The 20,637-nt window shown below is 49.2% G+C and overlaps 2 protein-coding genes across 3 annotated transcripts in view; both read right to left on the reverse strand.

Moving 5' to 3' along the window:
• Positions 1-7,696: 7,696 nt before the first annotated feature.
• LAYN (layilin) lies at positions 7,697-15,052 on the reverse strand. 2 transcript variants are annotated; one of them, XM_044456385.1, is made up of 8 exons: positions 14,989-15,052; positions 14,028-14,185; positions 13,356-13,394; positions 12,678-12,761; positions 12,057-12,159; positions 9,390-10,688; positions 9,153-9,305; positions 7,697-8,285 (listed from the first exon to the last, which is right to left on the reverse strand). In XM_044456385.1, the coding sequence occupies exons 2-6, from the start codon at positions 14,134-14,136 to the stop codon at positions 10,328-10,330; spliced, it is 696 nt and encodes a 231-aa protein (XP_044312320.1). In that variant the 5' UTR covers positions 14,137-14,185; positions 14,989-15,052; the 3' UTR covers positions 7,697-8,285; positions 9,153-9,305; positions 9,390-10,327. The 2 variants fall into 2 exon arrangements, with proteins under 2 accessions (XP_044312320.1, XP_044312321.1); XM_044456386.1 differs by lacking the exon at positions 9,153-9,305.
• Positions 15,053-15,124: 72 nt separating this feature from the next.
• The window catches only part of HOATZ (HOATZ cilia and flagella associated protein), a 16,940-nt gene continuing 11,427 nt past the window's right edge, over positions 15,125-20,637 (reverse strand). Inside the window, exon 3 of the mRNA XM_044456325.1 lies at positions 15,125-15,283. Within this exon, the coding sequence (XP_044312260.1) occupies positions 15,125-15,283 (159 nt within the window). The remainder of the gene's footprint in view (positions 15,284-20,637) is intronic.

A 20,637-nucleotide genomic window follows, 5' to 3' on the forward strand; every position in this document is an offset into this window, starting at 1 on the left:
CGGGGCTGGCTCGGGCTCTGGCAGGCGCAGGAACGGGGCTCCGCGGACTGGGGCGCGTCGGGGGCCCGGCCCCGAGCAGAAGACGGGGGTCCCGCCCAGGGACGCGGGCACGCGCATCGTTCGCGCGCCTCGCCTCGCCTCGCCTGCCTTGCCTTGGCAGTTGCGGCCCCTTCCCTGGCTGTTCTCCACTCGGTCGGGGATCCTGTGAGCTGCAGGGTTTCCTTCCAGCCAGCCATGCACAGGATTGCACCTTCGCAGGTAGCAGCCAAGTGCCTCTTTTCTCACACTTCCCACACCTAGAATAGATACACTGACCTTAGTGAGATGATGAATGGGTAAGCGTTTATACCATATAATTTCAGGATTTAGGTGAGTCATGGGAGCTGAGGACCAAATACACAAAAGGAGAGTTGAGAATGCGCAGTAGTTTAGTTTAGACTGTATCACAGTTCGACCTCTGAATCGAAACAAAATAGCCGTTCCACTTCAAAGGGAATCGCAACCCTGCAGAAAGCAACTCCGACTCGTGTTCCACAATGCAATAGAAATAGCAGTCAGTGGGATCCTGGCATTTTGCAAAAGGGCAGGAGAAAAGGAAGCACTTCTGTTGAAATAAATACACAGGTCTTGGATATTACAGGCACAGAAAGAATAAGACGTTTGCCTAAGAATAAACCAGTCTTCATGGTGTCATAACATTTTCTGTCTTGATCCTATAATTCTTGAAACAATTAATTCCTGGCAGCCTTTATGGACTCAGAACTAACTTGGTTAATTGCAAGCTATTTCCAGTTATAAGGCAAGTTTGAGTCAGTGGTGGTTTGGAAGGGATTAAAACAGTCTAGGGCTTGTGGAGTGGGGGATGGAAACACGAGAGAACATGACACATGCCCTAGGCCCCAGTCACTGAGTCGGTACTTGAAAATCCAGACTAACAAACAATGGAAGTTCTTTGGTTCTGCTTTGTTTAAAATCTCTAAAAATGGGTACCATGATTTTAATGCTATATTGTGAGCTGCGCAGAGCGGCCAGGTACAGGCCGTTGAAGTGGCATATAAATTCATTAAATAAATAGTACTATACTGGTGCCTTGATTTTTCATTGCATATACTAATTTACCGAGAGGAGAATTCAACTTCATGGGCAGGAGATAGATGGTCTCCGGAAAGTGGTAGCCAGCTGCACCCAAATGATTCCTTTGATCCCTAATCTTTTCAATTAATGGGAAGAGAGGAGAGATTCTACAATGCTGACTTTCTGCAAAAGAGCATTTACCCTCCAGGGGACTGACTGCATTAGTTGTACATTCTACAGTGTGAACCTAGGCAGACCCAAGGTTTTAAAGGGTACCGCACTTGAGATTACGCAATTACGCATACGATCTGGCTAGTATGCCCAGCTTGATTCCAAACCCAAAGGGTAATTTTTCAGTTCCCACAACTGCAAAATGACTCATTTTGTGTGGCGAATTATGTAATACATCCCCATCCTGATTTTGTGGCTTGGGGGCTGGGGTAAGGGCTGTAGGGGTGGGAGGAACACAAGGCAGCTTACAGGATCCTCTTCCTCTCCGTTTCCTTCCTACAACAACAACCCTGCGAGGCAGCTTGGACGGAGAGTCCGGGAGTGGCCCAAAGTCACCCAGGGGCCTTCAAGATCTCTCAAGTCCCATTTCGGCACAGTATGCCATGCTGGCTCTCTGTTGTGAGAATGATAAGAGAAAATATAACTTGCCATAAACCCTGGAAACTAGGCAGGATCTAAATAACCAATATCCTCTTTTGATAACTTTTGTTTCCTGAAGTTTCTCACATTTGACTCAATCCTTGCCGTGGCTTTCAAAACTTTGTTTAACCTCTCCCTGATGGTTGCATCTCCCGATGTAGAGAAGAGCCCACAAATAATCCAAGCAAGCCCCTTTATTGCCATATGGGCAACGATGCACTCCAAGTCCGTTGGATCAGAAGGGCTCTTATGAATCCCATCAGAATTACTTTTACACAGTTAAAGCTGACTGGAGGTGGCATCAGCCCTTGCTCACGGCTGAATGTGTCTCGTTTCTCCTCAGGAGCAAGATGCAACTCGGTGGTGGGTGAGCTGGAGAGTCCCCAAGGGATGCCTGGCCATGCAGCTACATTCGCGGAAGGCGACGGTCACCTCCACAGTGCCATCCTACCAGTTAATTCCCTGCCAAGGGACCCAGAACCTCTTTGGAGTAACATTCAAGAGTTTATGGATCTCGCCGCTGCATGACAGACCTTCAAACTGTCTCTCCATTCAGACTTTGTTAATAATTTCCATTATTAATTTCTGTCCATAATTTCCTTCTTAGCATTGAACGATGCAAGGCAAAAACACACCAGGGAAACTGGCTGGAGTTGATAAGCCCCAGGAGCTCCTGAATTCCAGCATACGACTCAAATAATCCTTCAGTGGGTTGGCTGTCCTAGGAGATTTGCAGTATAAGGAGCTCAAAATGCAAGAAACATAATACACCAGTCCCTGTCTACCTACTCTTCTCTCAAACATTTGGAGTCAGTCAGATTATTTTTAATTTGGACATTTCTGACAGCGGTCTTACTCTATTATTGCAAGCAGTCGCTTTCCTGCCTTCTGGATTTATCCACTAGGAAAGGTTCTGGTGGATAAGGAATCGCTGAGTGGAATTAGTCAGCCTTGCTCGTTCTGCGAGGGTGAGGCAAGCAAAGCATGCTAAGCAGAGTCTCCATCAAGCCATGGTGTGGTACCAGACAGTCTGCTCAGCTCATAAGCCCATTCATTATCCCCCCTCATAGATCCCTGTCATAGTTCATTCATTTAAGGCACTAATCTGTAATTATTCTTTCATGCAACCCAAGGTCTCTGCAGCAGATCCCCCAAACTCAGCGTGTTCTGTAATTAGCATGTATATACACACTTTTAGACACGTCTGATGGCCCATTATTGACATACCCGGGATCAAATTTTGGGCCCACCTTTAGTGGACTAGATGACTAGTTTTCTACTAGTATATTTCTCCATGGAATTGTGCAAGAGGTAAAATTCAGCAAACAGGAAGGATCAAATGATGCATCATGTAAAAGCTGAGAAATGGAGAGATAGAGAGAGATAGCCAAGCTGTCTTTCCTAAGGGTGGTTTAATGCCCTGTAAAATTATTCTTTTTTCAAACACTCATAATTCTTCCACCCAGAACTTTTTAACACTCAAGAATATGACCTTTCCTCTATGAAAGACTCCAGAAATTATGGCCCCGTTATGTGAAACATGAGCCACGAGCGCCCTCTAGCGCTCCTCTTCGTGCTCCCCCCACCCCCGGCTCTTTCCAGGGCTGAGCAAAAATGGCCTCCCAAAATTCTCGAGCTTCTATACAGTAAGTGAAACAATGCAAGTTCGTAGAGAAACCGCAGTTGCAATGCATTTGCGTAAAAGGAGCAAACCTTCTTTTCACGGGCACAATGGCTCTTAATTTTGATCCCTGAATTTGGTATCCAGTAGGAGAGACAGTGCCTGCTCAGCACCAATCGCTGGACATGACCCGGAGCGAGCTGCTGTTTATGTTCTGCTTCTAACCCTTCCACAGGCATCCGGCAGGCCATTAGGGGAGCAAAATGCAGGAAGAGATTCCCATTTGGTTTGCCGCGGCTGCTTTTTGTTCTTAATCCTTTCTCAAAAACAGGGAAAGCATAATTCTTGCCTCTGAAAAATTGCTTGGCTTGCAATATATTCCATCAATATTCCATTTATTGGCTAAAATTCATATTGCTGATTAATGTTTCTTTAACTGGGTTGCAGCTGCAGTTCCGGTTTTAAGATCTCTGGCAGAAGATGCATTTATGGAACAGTACTGGTGCATTGTCGCTACATCCATGCATACAGAAAGAAAATTCTTCAGCGTGGTCTCCTTGGGAGAGGCATGCCATGTGACCGGCAGGAGATCCCTCTTTTCGGAGCATCCCTGCCAAGTTAGCTCCCAGCTCCTCCAGAGTGGCTTACTCCCAGTAGGAGCCAGGAGCCGGAGATCTGCTCAGCACCCACCTGCTCCACGTGCTCCGGGGCATGAGCCCCGTTGCAAGTGCAAACCCTCCGACAGCCCAGCTGTGGTTGCGGCTGGCGGGGGTGCCCCCTGGGACAGTGCCTGGGGGCGCGAGAGGAGGGGGCGCAGGGGGTGTGAGCAGGAGAGAGTGGCCCCCGAAGAGCTTGGCTGCCTGCCGGGCTCCCCACGGCTGCTTCACCCTGTGGGGCAGCGCACGGTGACTTCCCGCAATGGGTTCTTGGGACGTGTGAACCTGCCCAGCGTGGGGATTGCGCCACGGAACAGGCGTGCCGAAAAGCTGACTTGGTGTCTGCGCAGACAGCAAGCCACCCGCACTGTCTAAAAATGCTGCCGTCCCACCCGAAAAGCGATTAATCAGAGACGCAAGGATTGGCGACGCAGCGTTTCCTCGCACAGCTCTTGTTTCCTGTTTACCCAAACCAGGAACAGATGATCCCGGCCTTCTTCAGAAGGAAATGTGGATGAGAAATGATCAAAACATTTTAAATAAATAACCAAAAAGCAAATGCCACTGACGGCTTCAGAAAAAATGCACAATTAGTGTAGTAAAGGGCTGGGAAGTCGCCAGCTCAGCTGCCTTCCATTCCCCAGTACCACTTGGCAGCCGCCGCTTAGCACATTTCAGCCTGCCTGCCTGTAGCAGTGTCTGGCTCCCAAGCCCCCTGTGCATATGGTCAGGGATTTCCAGAGCGTTTTGCACCCCGGAGGACCCAGCTGGCTCAGGCGCTTCCCGAGAAACTCCGCAGGAAAGAGAAGGAAAGGCAGAGCTGCAGGAGAGACTGTGCAACGGCCGCGAACAGCAGGCTTTGGTCCAGAGGACTGGCTGCAGCGAGGGCTTCCGTGGGCAAAGCCAGCTCACCACAGTTCAGCGTCCATTCCAGAAGTGGGACTAGGGGGAGGGCTGGAAACCTAGATCTTTCCTCTGGTGCCCTGCCTTCCTGCTGCCCAGGGCCGCTCGCTGAAAGGAAGGTCTGGGACCCGGACAAACTGTATTGCTTCCGGACACCCCTGGACTCGCTGGGTTTCTGCCTCATCTCCTGCTTCCTCTTTCTGCCCGAAAGTAAATGCCTCCTGCCCATACATCCCTTTTAACAACCAACCATGCCTCGCTTTGGAGAATATGCACACCAGAGCATGCGGTTCGGTTCGGTTCGGTTCTGTTGTGCCTGGGCCTGAGGGAGGGATCTTCCCAGAATGTCGGGCCACCTCAGTTCCTTCCGACACAACACATTCTTCCAAAACCTGGGCTTCGTGGGTGACGGTTTAAACTTACTCTTCTGGTTTAGCTCTCTTTGGCACCAGAAGGAAATAAAATACCGTCACCGCTTAACAGCATCAGCCTTTATGGAGAGGTTGGTGCTTTCTCTGTATTACTTGGATGTTGAAGGCATGCGGGGAGTGAGGTGGGAGGTGGAGGGCAATAATTTATGTCCAGAACATCAGTGGGGGAATTCCGCAAACCAAAATCCAAGGTGGGGTCTTAGGTCTTTAGGGTGACCCAGATATAAGCTCTGCCTTTCTCACACGCCCTCTCGCTGTCTTCTGTCTGTCTACTTCGAGCAGCGAAGGGATACAGGTACGGTTCTCAGGGATGCTTCCAAATGGGGCTTTCTTGTATGGTTACCTAGTCATAGAACTTTACAGGGAGTCCAGCCATCAGTGCTTTCCAATTCTACCCTCTCATACTTCTGCAGTTTTATTTATTTACCAGTAAAAAGATCCATTAAGAAGTAAACTATAGCATAGCTTCTCAGGGCCCAGAAGCACAATATGTGGAAACCCACAACGTGCTAAAAAAGGAATGTCAATGAGAGATGCATATAGACTTAAAAGATAGCAGCACCAAACATTGCAAATGCATCTAACTGTATATTTAAATACACAGTTAATGTACAGCCAGGCGGACTGGGGCATGCTGGGAACTGTAGGCGTTTTGCTGTCTGCACTTCCATAGGACTGCACCCTTTGTGTAATAAAAATTGGGAAGGCAGCCAAGCACTTTCAGGCGGCTGTAGCTTCCCTCCTGCCCCTTGGCAACTCTGCTCAGTGTCATTCGGCCTGTCCCTCACGAGTATTTGGGGCGCCTTTTCCTAAGTGGCACGGGGCCGATCCAGACAGACGTGTTTGTTGCTTGCTCACTCTCGCGCCACGGCCGCTTTGCATGCAAAGCGGATGTAGCCAAAACGTCGACAAATCCTCCTTTTTAAATGCCAGCCATCTGCTCTCCCGCAAGACTTGTGCACTCATTGATAACTGACACGGAAGAGGGCATTCAGAAGCGCACAAGTGGAATGAGAAAGCAGGCGGTCTGGATCCAGAGCAACGCGGGAAGTAAAAAGAACACTTGCAGGTTTTCAGGGAATCAAGCACTCGGGCTTTGTCAGTCGTGGCATCGGGGTGGCCCTGAAAGTCGTCTAGCCCAGCCCGCGTCTTGCAAGCACAAACCATTCTAGGACAGATTCTATATAACCTGGACTGGGAATTTCCCTCACAGGTGCTTCCCGACTGATATACGCGTGAATGGACCGAGCACATGTTTCTGGACTTACTGAGCAATCTTGTATCTGCGCAGTGGGGTGACTTTCAGGGAAGTGGGAACAGGATTAGCAGCCGTATTATTACACGAAGAAAGCAAACGCTGTGCTCCAGCCATTCACACGACAAATGTCGTGAACTGCAGATCAGTTTTTGCAGCAAAGGGAAAATTCCTTGATCGCAACTGGGTGCTGGAATGCACAGAAAACGGAGACAAGGGGGGATCACATTGCACAAAATGATACAGTTTAGGAGGAGCCTGCATGTTTCGCATTCTTCTGGGCCCCAGACCCATCAGCCCCGGCTCTTGCTTGCCTTCTTCCCTCTCGCCCGCAGCACACAGGCATCCTCATCTATCTTGGCTAATCTTTCCCTAAATTCCCTGTCTTTCCCACCCTGGTTTGCACTCCATGCGAACTCACAGTGGCTGGATGTGCCCATGGGGCCATTGTGGTGTGCTGGGTGTCCAGCTCGCTGTGTTATGTGAACCCAGGCAGCAGGAACCAAGGGTCAGACAACCCTCAAGCAACCCATGGCTTGTTTCATCTGCTCTCTCTGACTCTTGACAAGTCTCTCCACCTTGCCCTCATCCCTGGTCAGCAGAATAACTCTCTTGCCAGATGAGTTCCTAACCCCAGGGCATCATTTTCCTCGCATTGTCATTATGTGCTCCTGTGCTCCTTCCATTTCTCCTCTGCTCTGTTAGCTGGAATGTCCGTTTTTGCCATCTGCCTTTGCCTAGGACAGGGATGGGGAAAAGATTTCCAGCCAAACCAATTCCTCATTTCCCTTGCTGCTTGTAGGGGTTCCCCAAGCTGCAAAACAAGAACGTCCACGAACATTCGTGATGCCGCAAGCAGTGAAGCCAGCTGCTGCCCGAAGCATCTCGTGTGTGTGCCCTAAAACTTTGGGGGATCCATGAAGCAGTCAATACTGTGGCACAAGGGTGGGGCAGTAGGTGGCTTGACACCTTTCATCTGCCACACGTCAAATAACAAAGCAAGACGGAGCCACGCTTCTTCCTTGGAGTGGTGGAGTGCGGAGTTCTGGAACTCTGTCTGAATACTGCTATCAAATCCTGAACGTGGGAACAAATTATGCATTGATTGGGTAGTCTGCTTTATTTCCAGGAACAAAGCACTTTATTCCTCTTGGGTTTGCCAGTGTCATCCTTCCACTGAAATGTAAGGGGAATGCACTTAGGGTTCAGTCCTATGCGAGTTTAGGTGGGAAAAGAAGATTCTACAACCAAAGCGGAGGCTTTTTCTCCTGCCAAAACTTGCATAGGATTGTTCTCTTGGAAGACTTCCTTACATTTTCTGACGCTTGCTGTCTGCCATCTTGCTTTGCGCTTCCAAGAAACAGAAACTAAGCCTGTTCTTGACTCTGGATAGACCTTGTCCGTCTTGGGTCATTTCCAAATGAAAGTTAAAATCTCTCACGGTAAGGCTCAACGGTTGGAAAAAAGCAAAATAAAAGAATTCTGTTTAGTGTTCGAGGACCGAGAAGCATCATGTCCCATTGACAGCCAGTTCATTCCTCTGACATGCACTGCTGGGCAGTGGCAGAAATGGAAGATGTGGTGCTTGTCTCAGGAAGACCGCAGTTCGTGAAGACCTGGGCACCTTCGCTTTTAGGTGCTTCTCTCAACTTGGGAAAGTGCTGTCAGCTTCTCCTGGTCGCTTTAAAATGACACTGCAAGGCACCAAAGGAATAAGAAATGTCAGTAAGAAAAGAGGCAAAACGTGCAGAGATACCCACTTTCCATCCTCCTATTCAGGCACCTGCTCCCACTCTAGTAAACAGCCTTGGAAGTTCTTCCCAAGTTCATGGCCTGCTGATGTTGAACATGTGGATTAAATTCAATATACAGGCACAAACACAGAACAGGGGAAATCAGGCATGGCACGCGTGGTTGCCATGGGAGAGTGGGGATGTTCCCTAATTTTTCAATTTTTGTTTTTTTCCAGACCCAAGTTAAGCATCTTAAGGCATGAATAGAACACTCGAGTCTGCCCCTCTCTCTGTGTTTTGGCAGCAGGAATGTTGCGTCATTCCAAGATCCCGTCTTGGATTGGATCCTTCTGCATTCCTCATGAACACGCCTAGCATTATTCCTCCCTGTGGGGGCGAACCCACATTTGCAGGAATGGGGAGCGCCTCTTTGCCTGAACTTCACTCTCGTCTCCGCATGCTTAGTATTTACGTGGCCTCCAAGGAGAGACACTGCTTCACTCCCTACCCTTCCCAATCCTGCTTTGAAGCACCACGAAGGGCTCGGTTGGTTCCAGTCTTGGCTGAGCTTCCCATCCATCTCCCATCATCTCCTGTCCCGGCTTTTGTCTACACAGGGCAGGAAAACACAGGGAGTGGTGTCCGCTTTGTTCCCATTCAGGCACAATCCCATTCTCTTCATCTGAGATCACCTGGGACTATCCATGCATGGATCTCTTCCACATGACCAACCCTGTTCTACCAAACTGAGATTTCCCTCCAAAGACTGCCCTGTCATGACTTAAGAACCTTCCTTGTATTTTACTTGGCAAACTGTTACATTCCCACCTCTGTCTGCCTTGCTCCATCACTCTTCTCAGGAATGGTCTGTTGCTCTTCTCACCCTTGACTGGATGCCCTTAGTCCTTCAGGTTTGGAGAGAGGGGATGATGGACTCCAAGATCCAATCACAGGTCTTCTAATAGCACAACTAATGTAGCCCTAATGTGAAACATGGGTGAGTTTCCCTGTGTTTCTACCACAACAGATTCTTACAGGTTGTGTTGTTGTATGCTTCCAACTCACATTAAGTCCACCAACCACCCATGGTAATCCCGCTCACATCCGGACTTCCAGGAATACAGTCAGGCTGGTTTTCCGCACATTTGCTGGCAGCATGAAAGGCAAAAGAGTTGGTCACTCGTTTCCTCCAGAATTAAGTGACTGCTGTTAAATCTTTTGGTCAAGGCATAGGAACAAACCCAACACAGAAGTCCATTGTTCAACATTAACTAAGGACACTTAACATGCCTTCTTGTCAAAGACTCTCTCCAGATGCCGCGTTATTTTTACTTTAGCAGTATCCTTCCAAATGGCAGGCTGGAAATGCTTTCATTGCGAGGATAAAATGCACTGCCCACATAGGCACTCCAAGTTCGTCCATATTTCAGGTCTTTGGAACGAGTCTCTTTCTGTGTAAAGTCCATATTCTTTTACTAGTTTTGATGGAAGTTGCTTCCATGTCATGCATTAATTAGAATGCGGTAGAAGAAGGCAGACCATGCAGAAAGGAAGAGCAAAAAATGAGAGAAGAACAACTTCCTTGGACTCTCGGTTTGACAAAACAGGTAAAGATGGGAACCAGGCAGCTGGTAAAAGCCAGGTGGCGATGTATTTTTAACCATAGAGCTGGAAAAAACATCAAAAATTCCATCTGGAATTCAGCAATTAAAAATCAGGAGCTTGAAAGTTGGCATATGTTGTCATGAAGCAGGCATCCTGTCAAACGGTAGATTATCAGACGTACGCCTGACAAAGGATGCACAAGGCCGTTTCTTCCATTGAGTGAGTGGTCCGCGTGCCAAGGGACTATCTCCCTTCAAGCTCCCCTTTAGGAGAAATCCTTATCATAAAACCCTAAACATTGCCATATGCAGAAACCCACAAGGGCAGATCTCTGTGTGTGTCAGAGCCGGAGTGACGGGAAACATCCCCCACTCTGCTCAGTGTCCCAAGTGCCAGCTTTAATATCCATAGATCTCATTTTCTACCCAGGACGACTCCTTGCTGCACCCGACTCGGTCATTACAGAGTTCGTAGATATCGTTGGTGACAAATCCACTTTCGGTGCTTGCCAGCGCCCCAAAGCCTCGTTCTGAGGTCTGGACAGCTATGTTATCGTACTCTCCGGAGAGGTCGTCGGGAGTATTTCCAGAAGCACGGGCCCAGAAAGAAGAATTCTTAATTTCGGATCGGGTGCCAGCCAGATCAGCCTCTGACTGCTTTTGAATTACATTGTGCACCTCCAGACGGGAGCTGGCCTGGCTCTTCAGGGACATCCAGGAGTCACAGGCCTTGGTGCTGACAGCTGTTTGTTCTCGTCTCCTTGAGAGGGGAGGAAGGAAAATCTGTTAACTTCCTTCTCTCATCCCCTGCAGGTGTCATGCTTCCTCTGAAAGAAACTAACATAATGGTGCTGCTACAGAGGAAGTAGCTATTAACCACGAAAAACCGAGACCAATGAAGAATAAAGCATTATTTGTATCATTCTTATATATAATAACAATATAATAAAAGTAAACACGTATTCACTGCCTTGAAAGAACAGTCAGTTCTGCTACACTAGGTGGGAATATCATCCATGCATTTGGACTTAGCAGCAGCAGAAGAGAGGCGGCAAGAAACTGTTTTATTTAAACAATATTTGAACAACTTTTAATATCATCTATAGGTTTTAGTTCACAGCCAGGGTGAATCTGGATTGTATTTGTACTATTTGTATTATGTTTATTTATTTTATGTAAGCCGTCCCGAGGCTATGCGATGGGACGGCATGCAAAAATTCTAAATAAATAAATAAAATTAGCGTTCTGTCATTAGGAATGGGGCCTGGAAGCAAAAGGCAGGCCACCTAGCACTAATAATGGCAGGAACTGGGCTAGTGCAAAAGCCAAGTCCTGGCCAAGCGGGTGAAGCTTCACGCACCTGCGTGTGGACTTATCTGTTCCTTTAACATGCCACAGGATCTGGCCAGTGCTGAGGCCTTCGGAAAGCGAGTCCTCACTTGTTGGTGGCGACAGACCCATTTGTACCACCATCTGTATGTGGACAAGGGGCCCTGGGGGCGCCCTGGGGGCTCCTTGTCCATGCACTCCTGCCGTGCCATTGCTGGTGCTGCACAACACTACAAAGATGCTTAATGGGTGGGAGTAAAATATTTTGCATCGCTGGGAGAAAAGTTCAGGGTGCAAAGAGACACTCTGCGCACACAAGCCAACCCAGCCAGGGCGCAGTCTCTCAGTCCAGAGTGATCCTGGATGCTTTTACACAGCTCTCTCCATCTTGCCTGATCATTGGCAACACGAGCATTGCAAAATCAGTTTATTCTTTTCAGGGTATTACTCATCCGTCTGGCTTTTATACCGCTAGCCCAGTGTGCAGGACCTCCTATCCACACGCACTTCCGTTCCCTCGCTGCTTTCCACTTCTAGGCAACCCACCACTTGCTGGTATGTCTGAATGGGCAAATGAGCTTTTGTACTTGCTCTCCAAACTGGAATTGGGAACTGGCTTCCACCGTTGCTTTGCAGGGCAAATGCTAACCACAGAAGACCGGCTCAGAAATAATGGCTGCTGATGATTTGCACAAATCAGGGCGAGAGCCCAAGTGCCGGAGGCTAGGAAGGAATGAGTGTGCTATTCCAAGGAACACTTGTGTCTGAACAAGGGCCAAGGCCTGGAGTGTTGACTTGCCTCTTTGCATGAAGCCAGAAGATAAAAATGGCTGTGACGACCAAAAGGAGCAGCAACACAGGAATGCCGGGGATGAGCAGGTACTCCAGGCTCCGGAAGTGCTCTGCAGGAGACAGAGACCGTGTTGGGATGTTTCAGGGGGGGATAAGTAAGGGCAGCCTCTTGCATGAAATTCCTGAGTTTGCTTGCTTGCTTGCTTATTTCCCAATTTATATCCTGCCTTTTTCCTACAAAGGTCTCAAGGCAGCTTACATCATTCTCCTCCTCCATCTTATCCCCACAACAACAACCCTGTGAGGTAGGTTGGGCTGAGAGTCTGTGACTGGCCCAAAGTCGCCCAGTGGGCTCCATGGCCGAGCGGGGACTCGAACACGGATCGCCCGAGTCCCAGTCTTGTGCTCTAACCACTATACCACACTGGCTCTCTCACATTTACTCACTGCAGAACTTCGATATCTTCATTTCAAGTTTGGAGAGCTGCCCCTCCAGCGTAAGATGTATCAAGCATCACTAAAAGTATACTTTAAAGAGAAACTCTGCTGTGTAGCAAAGAACCACTCTGATCTTCAGGAAACAAAAAGTTCCCCTTGAAAGAGAGACCGTATTCTGGCCAGAGTCTACCTTTGACCTGGAGGGTTTTATTCGTAATCTCGTTTTGCGTGGGTTCTTCTGGAGGCGCGAGTGTCAAGGACTCCATTTCAGCCCCTGAGAAAGAAATGTGGGTGTTCACAATGCCAAAGGCAGGTATAATGGAGCATTTAAGAAGGGCCCCTGCAACCTTGCAAACTGGTTTCTTCCTGGCCTGCATTCCCCATCATTCCCAGCCATGTGGCTGGCTGGGAACCATGGGAGTTGTGGGCCAACAGATCTGGAAGGGAAAAGGCTGAAGAAGCCTGGGTGGGGGGGGGCATGTTTTGCACTGTGGACGACCCCCAGCTGCATCCCTGCTGTCTTGGTTAAAGAACAGGGCTAGAAACTTCTCTTTTGCTGAGACCTTTGAGAAATGCTTCCTGCCTGGATGGTAAGGCGGCCCTGTGTGTTCAGAATGATCAGTGAGAGGTACAGGTTCATATGGCAAAAGGTTTTACCTGTGTTATTCCTTTCCATTTGTTTGGGGAAACAGCCAATGGCTGGAGTGGGCTTAGATTTAAAAAGAAAAGAACCTTAAGGACATGATCCCAGGCCAGTGTAGACTAAAAAACTCCCAGCATGCCCCTGTCTAAACCTGCCTGGCAATGCCCCCAAAACCTTCTTTTGGGGGCCTAGCCCTGCACTTTTACTGATGAACAAAAAAATTACCTTGCGAAGCATTCATTTCAGAGGCAACCGTTGGCTTTTCTGCAAAGCAAAACACACACATGTGTTCTCTTACTTTTGGCTCCGATAAGGCAGGGAAAAACACAGCAAGAATTGAACACGCTGCTCTTCAGAAGTCACTCTGGATTGTGAATGTACAAGTTCAGCCCAAGACATTTTGCTAGATCCAGCCTTATTGGCAAACTTCGTCAGTGAAACATTCTTGGTGCATCACGGGGTGTGTGTGTTTAACTGCCGAAGACTTTGCTTTTGCTACCCCGACCTCGAGGAGACTGGAAAGGGTGCCCATTGTTTTCCTGCAGGCTAAAGGCTTCCGGGAGAGAGTCAGGGCAAACGTCCGCCCTCTGCCCATGTCTCTCCGGCTCCTGTCGCTCAGTCTAACTCACAGTCACTTTATTGTTTGTATGTGCTTTGGAGGGGGCAGCTGAAGTTCCTGCTCATCCAAACAAGGATGCAGCCAGATGGGTCTATTAATCCCCTCGAGCAGGCCCGCTTAGGATCAGTTCTCCCTTTCTGGCCCCTGTTTTTGGCTCGGGGCACAGCTGTCTTTCCGTGTGGCTCCCTCTTTGAGCCCTCAGCCTCCTATTCTCCACATTTTCTCTTGGATACAAGAGGAACCCACACCATAACTGACTGGCCCCTGCACAAGCCTACCTTGCGCGTATTTGCAGATGAAATTGTTCTTCATGCCGCAACGGTCGTCATTCCACTGAAACATGTAAGGGCCCCCATCACCGTCGGGGGCGGAGGGCTGGTGATACATCACCACGCAGACTTCGCTTCCGCAGGAGGGCTCATCTGCATACCAGTTACTGGGAAAACAAAGCAGACAGCCAGGGGAGCGGATCAGATTCCTTCGGATGCAGGACATTTCCCAGTGCAAAGGTGCAGAAAGCAAGATACATCCATCTGCGATAACGTTTCCCCTTCCACCTGCTCCCTCTGTTACTGTCGGGCTCCCTGAGCGTGGGATTCTCCAGCTCTGTTGGTCGATGGTCTGCTAGCTGGGAAAGATGGGAGTTGGTGTCTCACACCTCTGGCAGCTGCTGGCTTTGGGAGGGCTGGTTTGTGTGCCTGGAAGGTCTCACAGCTGAAGCCCGCACACCTGTGCACTGCGTCCTTGCATGGACCCTGGAACCACCTGGTGGAGCATCTCCTTGGGCAGAAAAGCTTCCCAGGTATTGAAGCTAGCACACCCGACTGCCAATTTTACCATGTCTAGAATGCCAGAATTCGTGTTATTGCTTATATCGGCAGGATCAGCCTTGAGAAGAGAAGGCTGTGGAGCTCAGAGTTGCTAGCACTTTCCAAATACTGAAAGAGGGTCCCACAAAAAAGAGAGACAACTTTTCCTGCAAGGCATCATCCAAGACTATGGGGGCACCACAGAAGGAGCTAAAGTTACGATGGCAGATTTGGGCTGAATACTGGGGAAAATTCCCTAGCAGTCAGTGCCCAGGGAGGTAGTTGGGTTCTCTATCGTTAGAGGGATTTAAGTAAAGACTGGACAGATGCTTGGCAGGGATGCTTCAGCTGGTTTCTGCAACGAGGGGAAATTCATTCCCCCTAAATTCTTGGGGGATGTCTTACTCCTGCCTCGTGCCCGTGGACTTACCGAAATGGGAATGAACTCCCATCAGACCAGAAGTACGAGTCTGGGCATTCAGTGCTGTTGCCCAGATTCTCTTCTCTCGTGAGTCCTATCCAAAAGTCACCATCAGAGGCTGAAAAGCTCCCAATAACCTTCTCGATCAGTCTCTGTTCTGAGGGCGATTCAATGCTGAGGAGATCTCCTCCATCTCTTCTGCATGACTGGAGGGCTTCATGAAAACTGACTCTGCGCAGGACATCGTGAAAGTAAACAAACTTGTAGCAGGGTCTCTGGTTCCCTCCCCTGCAGATGACCTGGCCTGCAGAAACAAAGAACAAATCCCTTGAGACAGACGGGGAGAAAAGGCAGTGACCTGGATGAGCAGAACATTGGGCAGAATTGCTCTTGGAATACTCAAAGGACTGAGGCGAGCTGGAATCATGAATGCTGCTTGTATTGCTTATCACGGAACTGGACCGATTGGCCTTTGTTTGAGGAAAACATACTATAAGGTTCCAGCAAGGTTCAAATCCAGGCAACTTAGACTTGGAGGTGGCATCCAGAACTAGATGGCCATAAGAAGATGCCTTGCAAGAATGGGCTTTCCCCACTTCTTTGCCTCAAGGCCCTGATCGGGTCCCAGCCCCATTTCTCCTGGGCAGGTAGCCCTGTTCATTGCCAAACTGAATTAAAATGCCCACCCGGACTTCGCCACCCCATTTGCAGGCTGTGAAATGGGCGAGGAGGCATTTTGCCCCTCTGTTCTCCCCCTGCCCCAAAAAATACACTGCTGAAGGTAGCAAAAGTGATGGAACTGGAGTTGTGCTTCAGGCATATCATGGCAAGGCTTACTGGAGAAGACAGTGGTACTACGGAAGGTTAAAGGCGGGGAAGACGACCAACTAGGCCAATTCTATAGAAAACCGATTCTATAAAGGCTGCCATGGCCTGGCATTTAAAGAGGGCTGCCCAGGGCAGCAGCTCAATTCACAGGGCCATCTCAAGCTGGGGATGACTTAACTGCATGTAACAACAAGGAAGATTTAGTAAATGCCCAGTAAGTGTCATTCTCTGGGTAAGAAACACAGGGAAAGTGAAGACCACATGAGAGAGCAGATCATTTTAATTCCATGCCACATGGCCACATTTTCCAGTTTCCAATGGCTCAGTTTGGTACATTGATCAGCAGACACACGTTCGAAGACAAGATACTAGAAATCTCTGGGATGCAAACAGGCATTTTTAAAATGAATGTTGAGGAATGACATTGCTTTCCTATGTTGCCTATGGAACAGTCTGTGCATGTTTAGATGGAGAAGATCCTACATCTCCCATCATGCCCTAACTAGACGTGGCTGGCTGGGGCATGCTGGGAATTGTATGCCCACTCTGTCTGAACAAGCATAGGATTGCACCCATAAAGCGTACAGCCAAATCGCTCAGCACTCCATTCCATGCAATTCAAGACTTGGAATTACTTCTGCAAGGCATGCAAGTCAAATGCTGAGCACGGCAGAAATGGCCTAGTCATTATTGCGAGAGGGACACTCTTGCGGAATTGATGGAAGATTAAGCAGTGCTTCCCTGGAGCGGCCGGCTGTGAGGAGGGCGATGAGGAGACCCCATTACTTTAATAAAATTGGCATCCACCAAGCCCGCAGAAAATCCACAGTGAAACGTGAGCTGCATTGGAGCATCTGAACGAAATTTTCGCAACAACCTGCCAAATCGCCTGTGTTTTATCAGCAAAAAGTGAAGTTATTTTTAGCCAAGACAAGAATGCAATAAAAGCGGTTGGAGTCCAGCCGGCGCTACAAGTCTACTGTCCAACCAGTGATCCGACTCTGGTGCAGTAATGCTTAGAGTAGACCACCTGAAAACAGTAGGATTTGGGGTGCAATTGTGCACAAGTCTGGACAGAGAAATCCCCTGGAATTCCCAGCATGCCCCAGCAAAATGTCTAGAGGCCTTTGCCTAAAATTGCATGGAATTGCACCTTTAATTAGTCCTGGCTCCCTTACATCCCATGGATTAACCCCCCTGCTCCAAAAATGATGGAGTCTGGATCAGATGCACCACCATCAAGCCTCGGCTTCTAGCTGATCTGCCTGGAACGACCACAGGGCAGGTATCCTCAAGCTAGTGATGCACATTCAAATCCCTTCATACTTTGCACAGTAGGTGAGCGACACGGGTACTCCATGCATGAAAACATGATGTGGGCGGGCAGATGCAAGTGCCTAGAGGGGAAATAGCAACGCATTACAGATCCATGGCCAATCAGAACTCTTCTTCCTGACTCCCCTTCACATTTGTCGTATTTAGTGCAAGAGGGACTTTATGAATGAGCTGCAAAAGGTGCAGGTGAGCAGGTTTCAGCACATGGTCAGTGTGAGCCAATCCACGGGGTTGGACCTGAGAGGCTAGAGTGACAATCTATTTGGACCCAAAGCCTCATGTGCATATTACACCCGGGTGCAGGTCTTTTCCCAAGATGGGATATGTACCGTATTTTTTGCTCTATAAGACGCGCTTCCCCCCCCTCAAAAGGGGAAATGTCTGTGCGTCTTATAGAGCGAATATGTGTGTGCACTAAGTCTGTCAGATGTGCAGCCCATGGGGAAGTGAGGGGAATGTGCCGGTGATTATGTTCCCATTTGATCCAGAATATTTTTTTTTCTTGTTTTCCTCCTCTAAAAACTAGGTGCGTCTTATGGTCAGGCGCGTCTTACAGAGCAAAAAATACGGCAGTCCTCCCTTTCCCTATTTTATCCTCACAACAGGTAGGCTAAGCTGAGAAGTGGCGACTGGTCCCAGTAAAATCCAGTGGGCTTTTGAGCCCAGGGCTCCCTGGTCTTAGAGTGACACTCATGGATTCAAGGGGCCAAGAAGCCCAGCGGGTCCAAGCCCTGCTGTTGCAGGACACCACGTCACTCCATCCCACTCAGATGACTGCCCAGTTTCACTTGAGTGTCTCCAGTGTGGGAGAGCCCACGACCCCTCTAGGCAACTGGCTCCACTCTGCCTCTCTGCCCTGGGCCTCTGTCCAACAATACCTGAAGGATTCTGAACTTTAGAAGTAAGCTACAGCAGAAGCCAGTTCCCACATGATGCAGTGATGGTACTCTGGTGGTTTTGCAAGGAAGTCACAGCACAGCAACTATTTTGCTGATGGAACAGGAAGCGTAACATCATCCAGCATCATGCCTCAAGCCTCTGCAAGAAACATCAGCAGGACACAGGAAGTCAAGAGCATGCGTGGGTCTGAGTCGTGGGCCAGACAGGGCTGGGCAGATGCCTTTGACCCAGCCATTTCTGCATGTGTCAAGCGTGTAATACAGTGCCCCCGGAGACTACACTAATCTTCAGGGAAGTGGAAACCCCCTCCTCAAAAGTTCTTCGAATTTGCAGAATTCACCCAGTATTGTTTCCCTTTTCCTGGGATGGCCCCCATGGAAATGTGACTTTGGGGAATTCAGCTCAGCTTTGAGTCAAAGGCACAAAGCTACAGTTGTCTTCACCATATTCCAAACAGTAGGATGAACTGGCTAAGTATTTCTCTTCATGAATGCAAAAAAACATTTAAATGCAAGAAAAAACAATGGCTTTTTCTGAAATCATTATTGCTCACTTAATTTTAGATGTGTTGCTGTATTACCGGCTCAATTTTTGTGCTTCTGCAAGCAGCCTAGGAGAAGCAGAGACACATGCAGTGCTGTGGGTGTAGAAACAGAAAAACTCACCCAAGGCAGGCAAATCACCCTGACTATTTACAGCAACTGGGAAATCTTTGGCAGTGTTTATTTTCAGACACTCCCCATACCCCGAGCAGAGAGAGAGTTTATTTAAGGAGCCTTAAAAAGGAAATGAGGAAATACATCCTAGGAAGATACTTCAAATGCAATTGTGCTGAACTGCTTGGTCCACTGTATAATATTTCTGGCTGGAACATTTCTGGACTCAAGTTTTCTGGCTCTGTGCAACAGCCATGGATGCTGCTGAAGGCGCCTCCTTTCCAATGGCTCATTTCTGAAAAGTTCTGGGGGGCTTGGAGAGGCGCATCTGAAATGCAAAGGAGCACATGGAGAGCTGGCGGAACCAGGGTGAAAACCAGCCCTGGGGTCCCCCCAAGATCCCCTTCCCCTGACCACCAAGTTGGTTGTTTTCTAGCTTTTGCGCTCTTTTTTCACCCTCCTCAACAGTGGGAATACTTGCCCTGAAGCTTAGTTACTGGAAGTGAATGCTTCAAGTTGCAATAAGCTGGTGTTTTGGGCCCTGCCTTCTTTGCTCTCAGCCTGCTTGTCTCTGGAATGGGGCCCTGGGAATTTCTCCAGAATGGCATTCGGCTGCAGGAAGTGCAGCAAACTTGCTAGGGCACCCCGTGATCACGGACAGGTGTTCTGTGGAGTCATGCTCAGAAACCCTGCTCATTGGTGCTAATTAGCACTTGTTGCAAAAGCAGCTGCTCAGCAGGAGGGGCACCTGCTTTGCACGCAGAAGCAACCAAGTTTATTAATGTGGTTCCTCCCCAGATCTTTCCATATACTTCCAGAAAGTATAAGAAAAAGAAAAAAGTATCTCCGAAAGAAGGTGCCAAGGGTCATTCCAGAAATTTGACAAGCAATTCCTCATGTAAACACACTTATAATAAACAAACATCTCCGTCAGTGCCTCTCCATCCACCCCATTCACTTCTTGATCAGAAATGTATCCCCTCTATAAAGCTAGTTATGGATCATAACAATGCTTTGACAGAGAACAATAATCACGAGCATTTGTACACATTATATTTTCTTTAAGAATCGTTGGCATTGCTCATTGTAAGCCTTCCATCTCTGAGTAAATTCTTTAACTGGTCTCTATTTATGTCTTGTTAATATGGTTTATATTGCAAAGAAATCAACCCTGGCCGCTCTTTAGAAGGCCAGATACTGAAGATGAAACTCAAATACTTTGGCAGGAAGGACTCGCTGGAGAAGCCCCTGATGCTGGGAAGGATTGATGGCAAAAGGAGAAGGGGATGGCAGAGGATGAAGTGGCAGGAAGGAGTCACTGGGGCAGAGGGTGTGGGCTTGGGTGGACTCCGGGGGATGGCGGAGGACAGGAAGGCCTGGAGGAATGTTGTCCATAGGGTCCTGATGGGGCAGGCACGACTTTACGACCAAACAACAAACAATACAGTCTATATACCCCTTCACACTGCAAACTCTCCGAGCAGTTCCCGGCCCAGGACCACCAAGCTCAGAAGGATGGTGGTTGTAGCGCTTGGCCCGCCACCACGAACAAGCACCCACTCTGGGCCAGGCGGCCGGAGGTCTGACTCAGTGCAAGCCGCCCGTGAATTGAAAACAGGTTCGTGGGCCTGCGCACCGAAAGCCCAGCCAAGCCCGACGTTTGCCCACCGAGGGCGCGTTCCAGCAAGCCGAGGAGCTGGACGACTCGCCTGCGCCGCGCGCCAAGGACAACGGAGGCGCTGGGCCCGCGCCCGGGCCGCCCCCCGCCCCGCATCTGGGCGCCTCCGAAGCGCCGGGAGCCCTGCGGGGGGGGGGGGTCCGCTCTCTCAGCTGCGTCTGCTCCCCGGGCGCCCCGCCGGGTCTGCACCTTTCTGCAGAAAGTCACCCCCGCCGCCCGGATCCCAGTCCACGCGGACACAGGCGACCGCCGCAGCGCCCC

Source organism: Varanus komodoensis, unplaced genomic scaffold (genome assembly GCF_004798865.1).
Source record: "Varanus komodoensis strain SLA01 unplaced genomic scaffold, ASM479886v1 scaffold83, whole genome shotgun sequence".
Lineage (NCBI taxonomy): Eukaryota > Metazoa > Chordata > Lepidosauria > Squamata > Varanidae > Varanus > Varanus komodoensis.

Excerpts from the sequence above, each read along its gene's own strand:
- LAYN (XM_044456386.1), bottom strand. The coding sequence starts at position 14,136 with ATGTATCACCAGCCCTCCGCCCCCGACGGTGATGGGGGCCCTTACATG. Across the intron at positions 13,395-14,027 it reads CATCTGCAAATACGCGCAAG|AAAAGCCAACGGTTGCCTCT; the intron begins GTAGGCTTGTGC and ends TTTGCTTTGCAG. Across the intron at positions 12,762-13,355 it reads TGAAATGAATGCTTCGCAAG|GGGCTGAAATGGAGTCCTTG; the intron begins GTAATTTTTTTG and ends TTTCTTTCTCAG.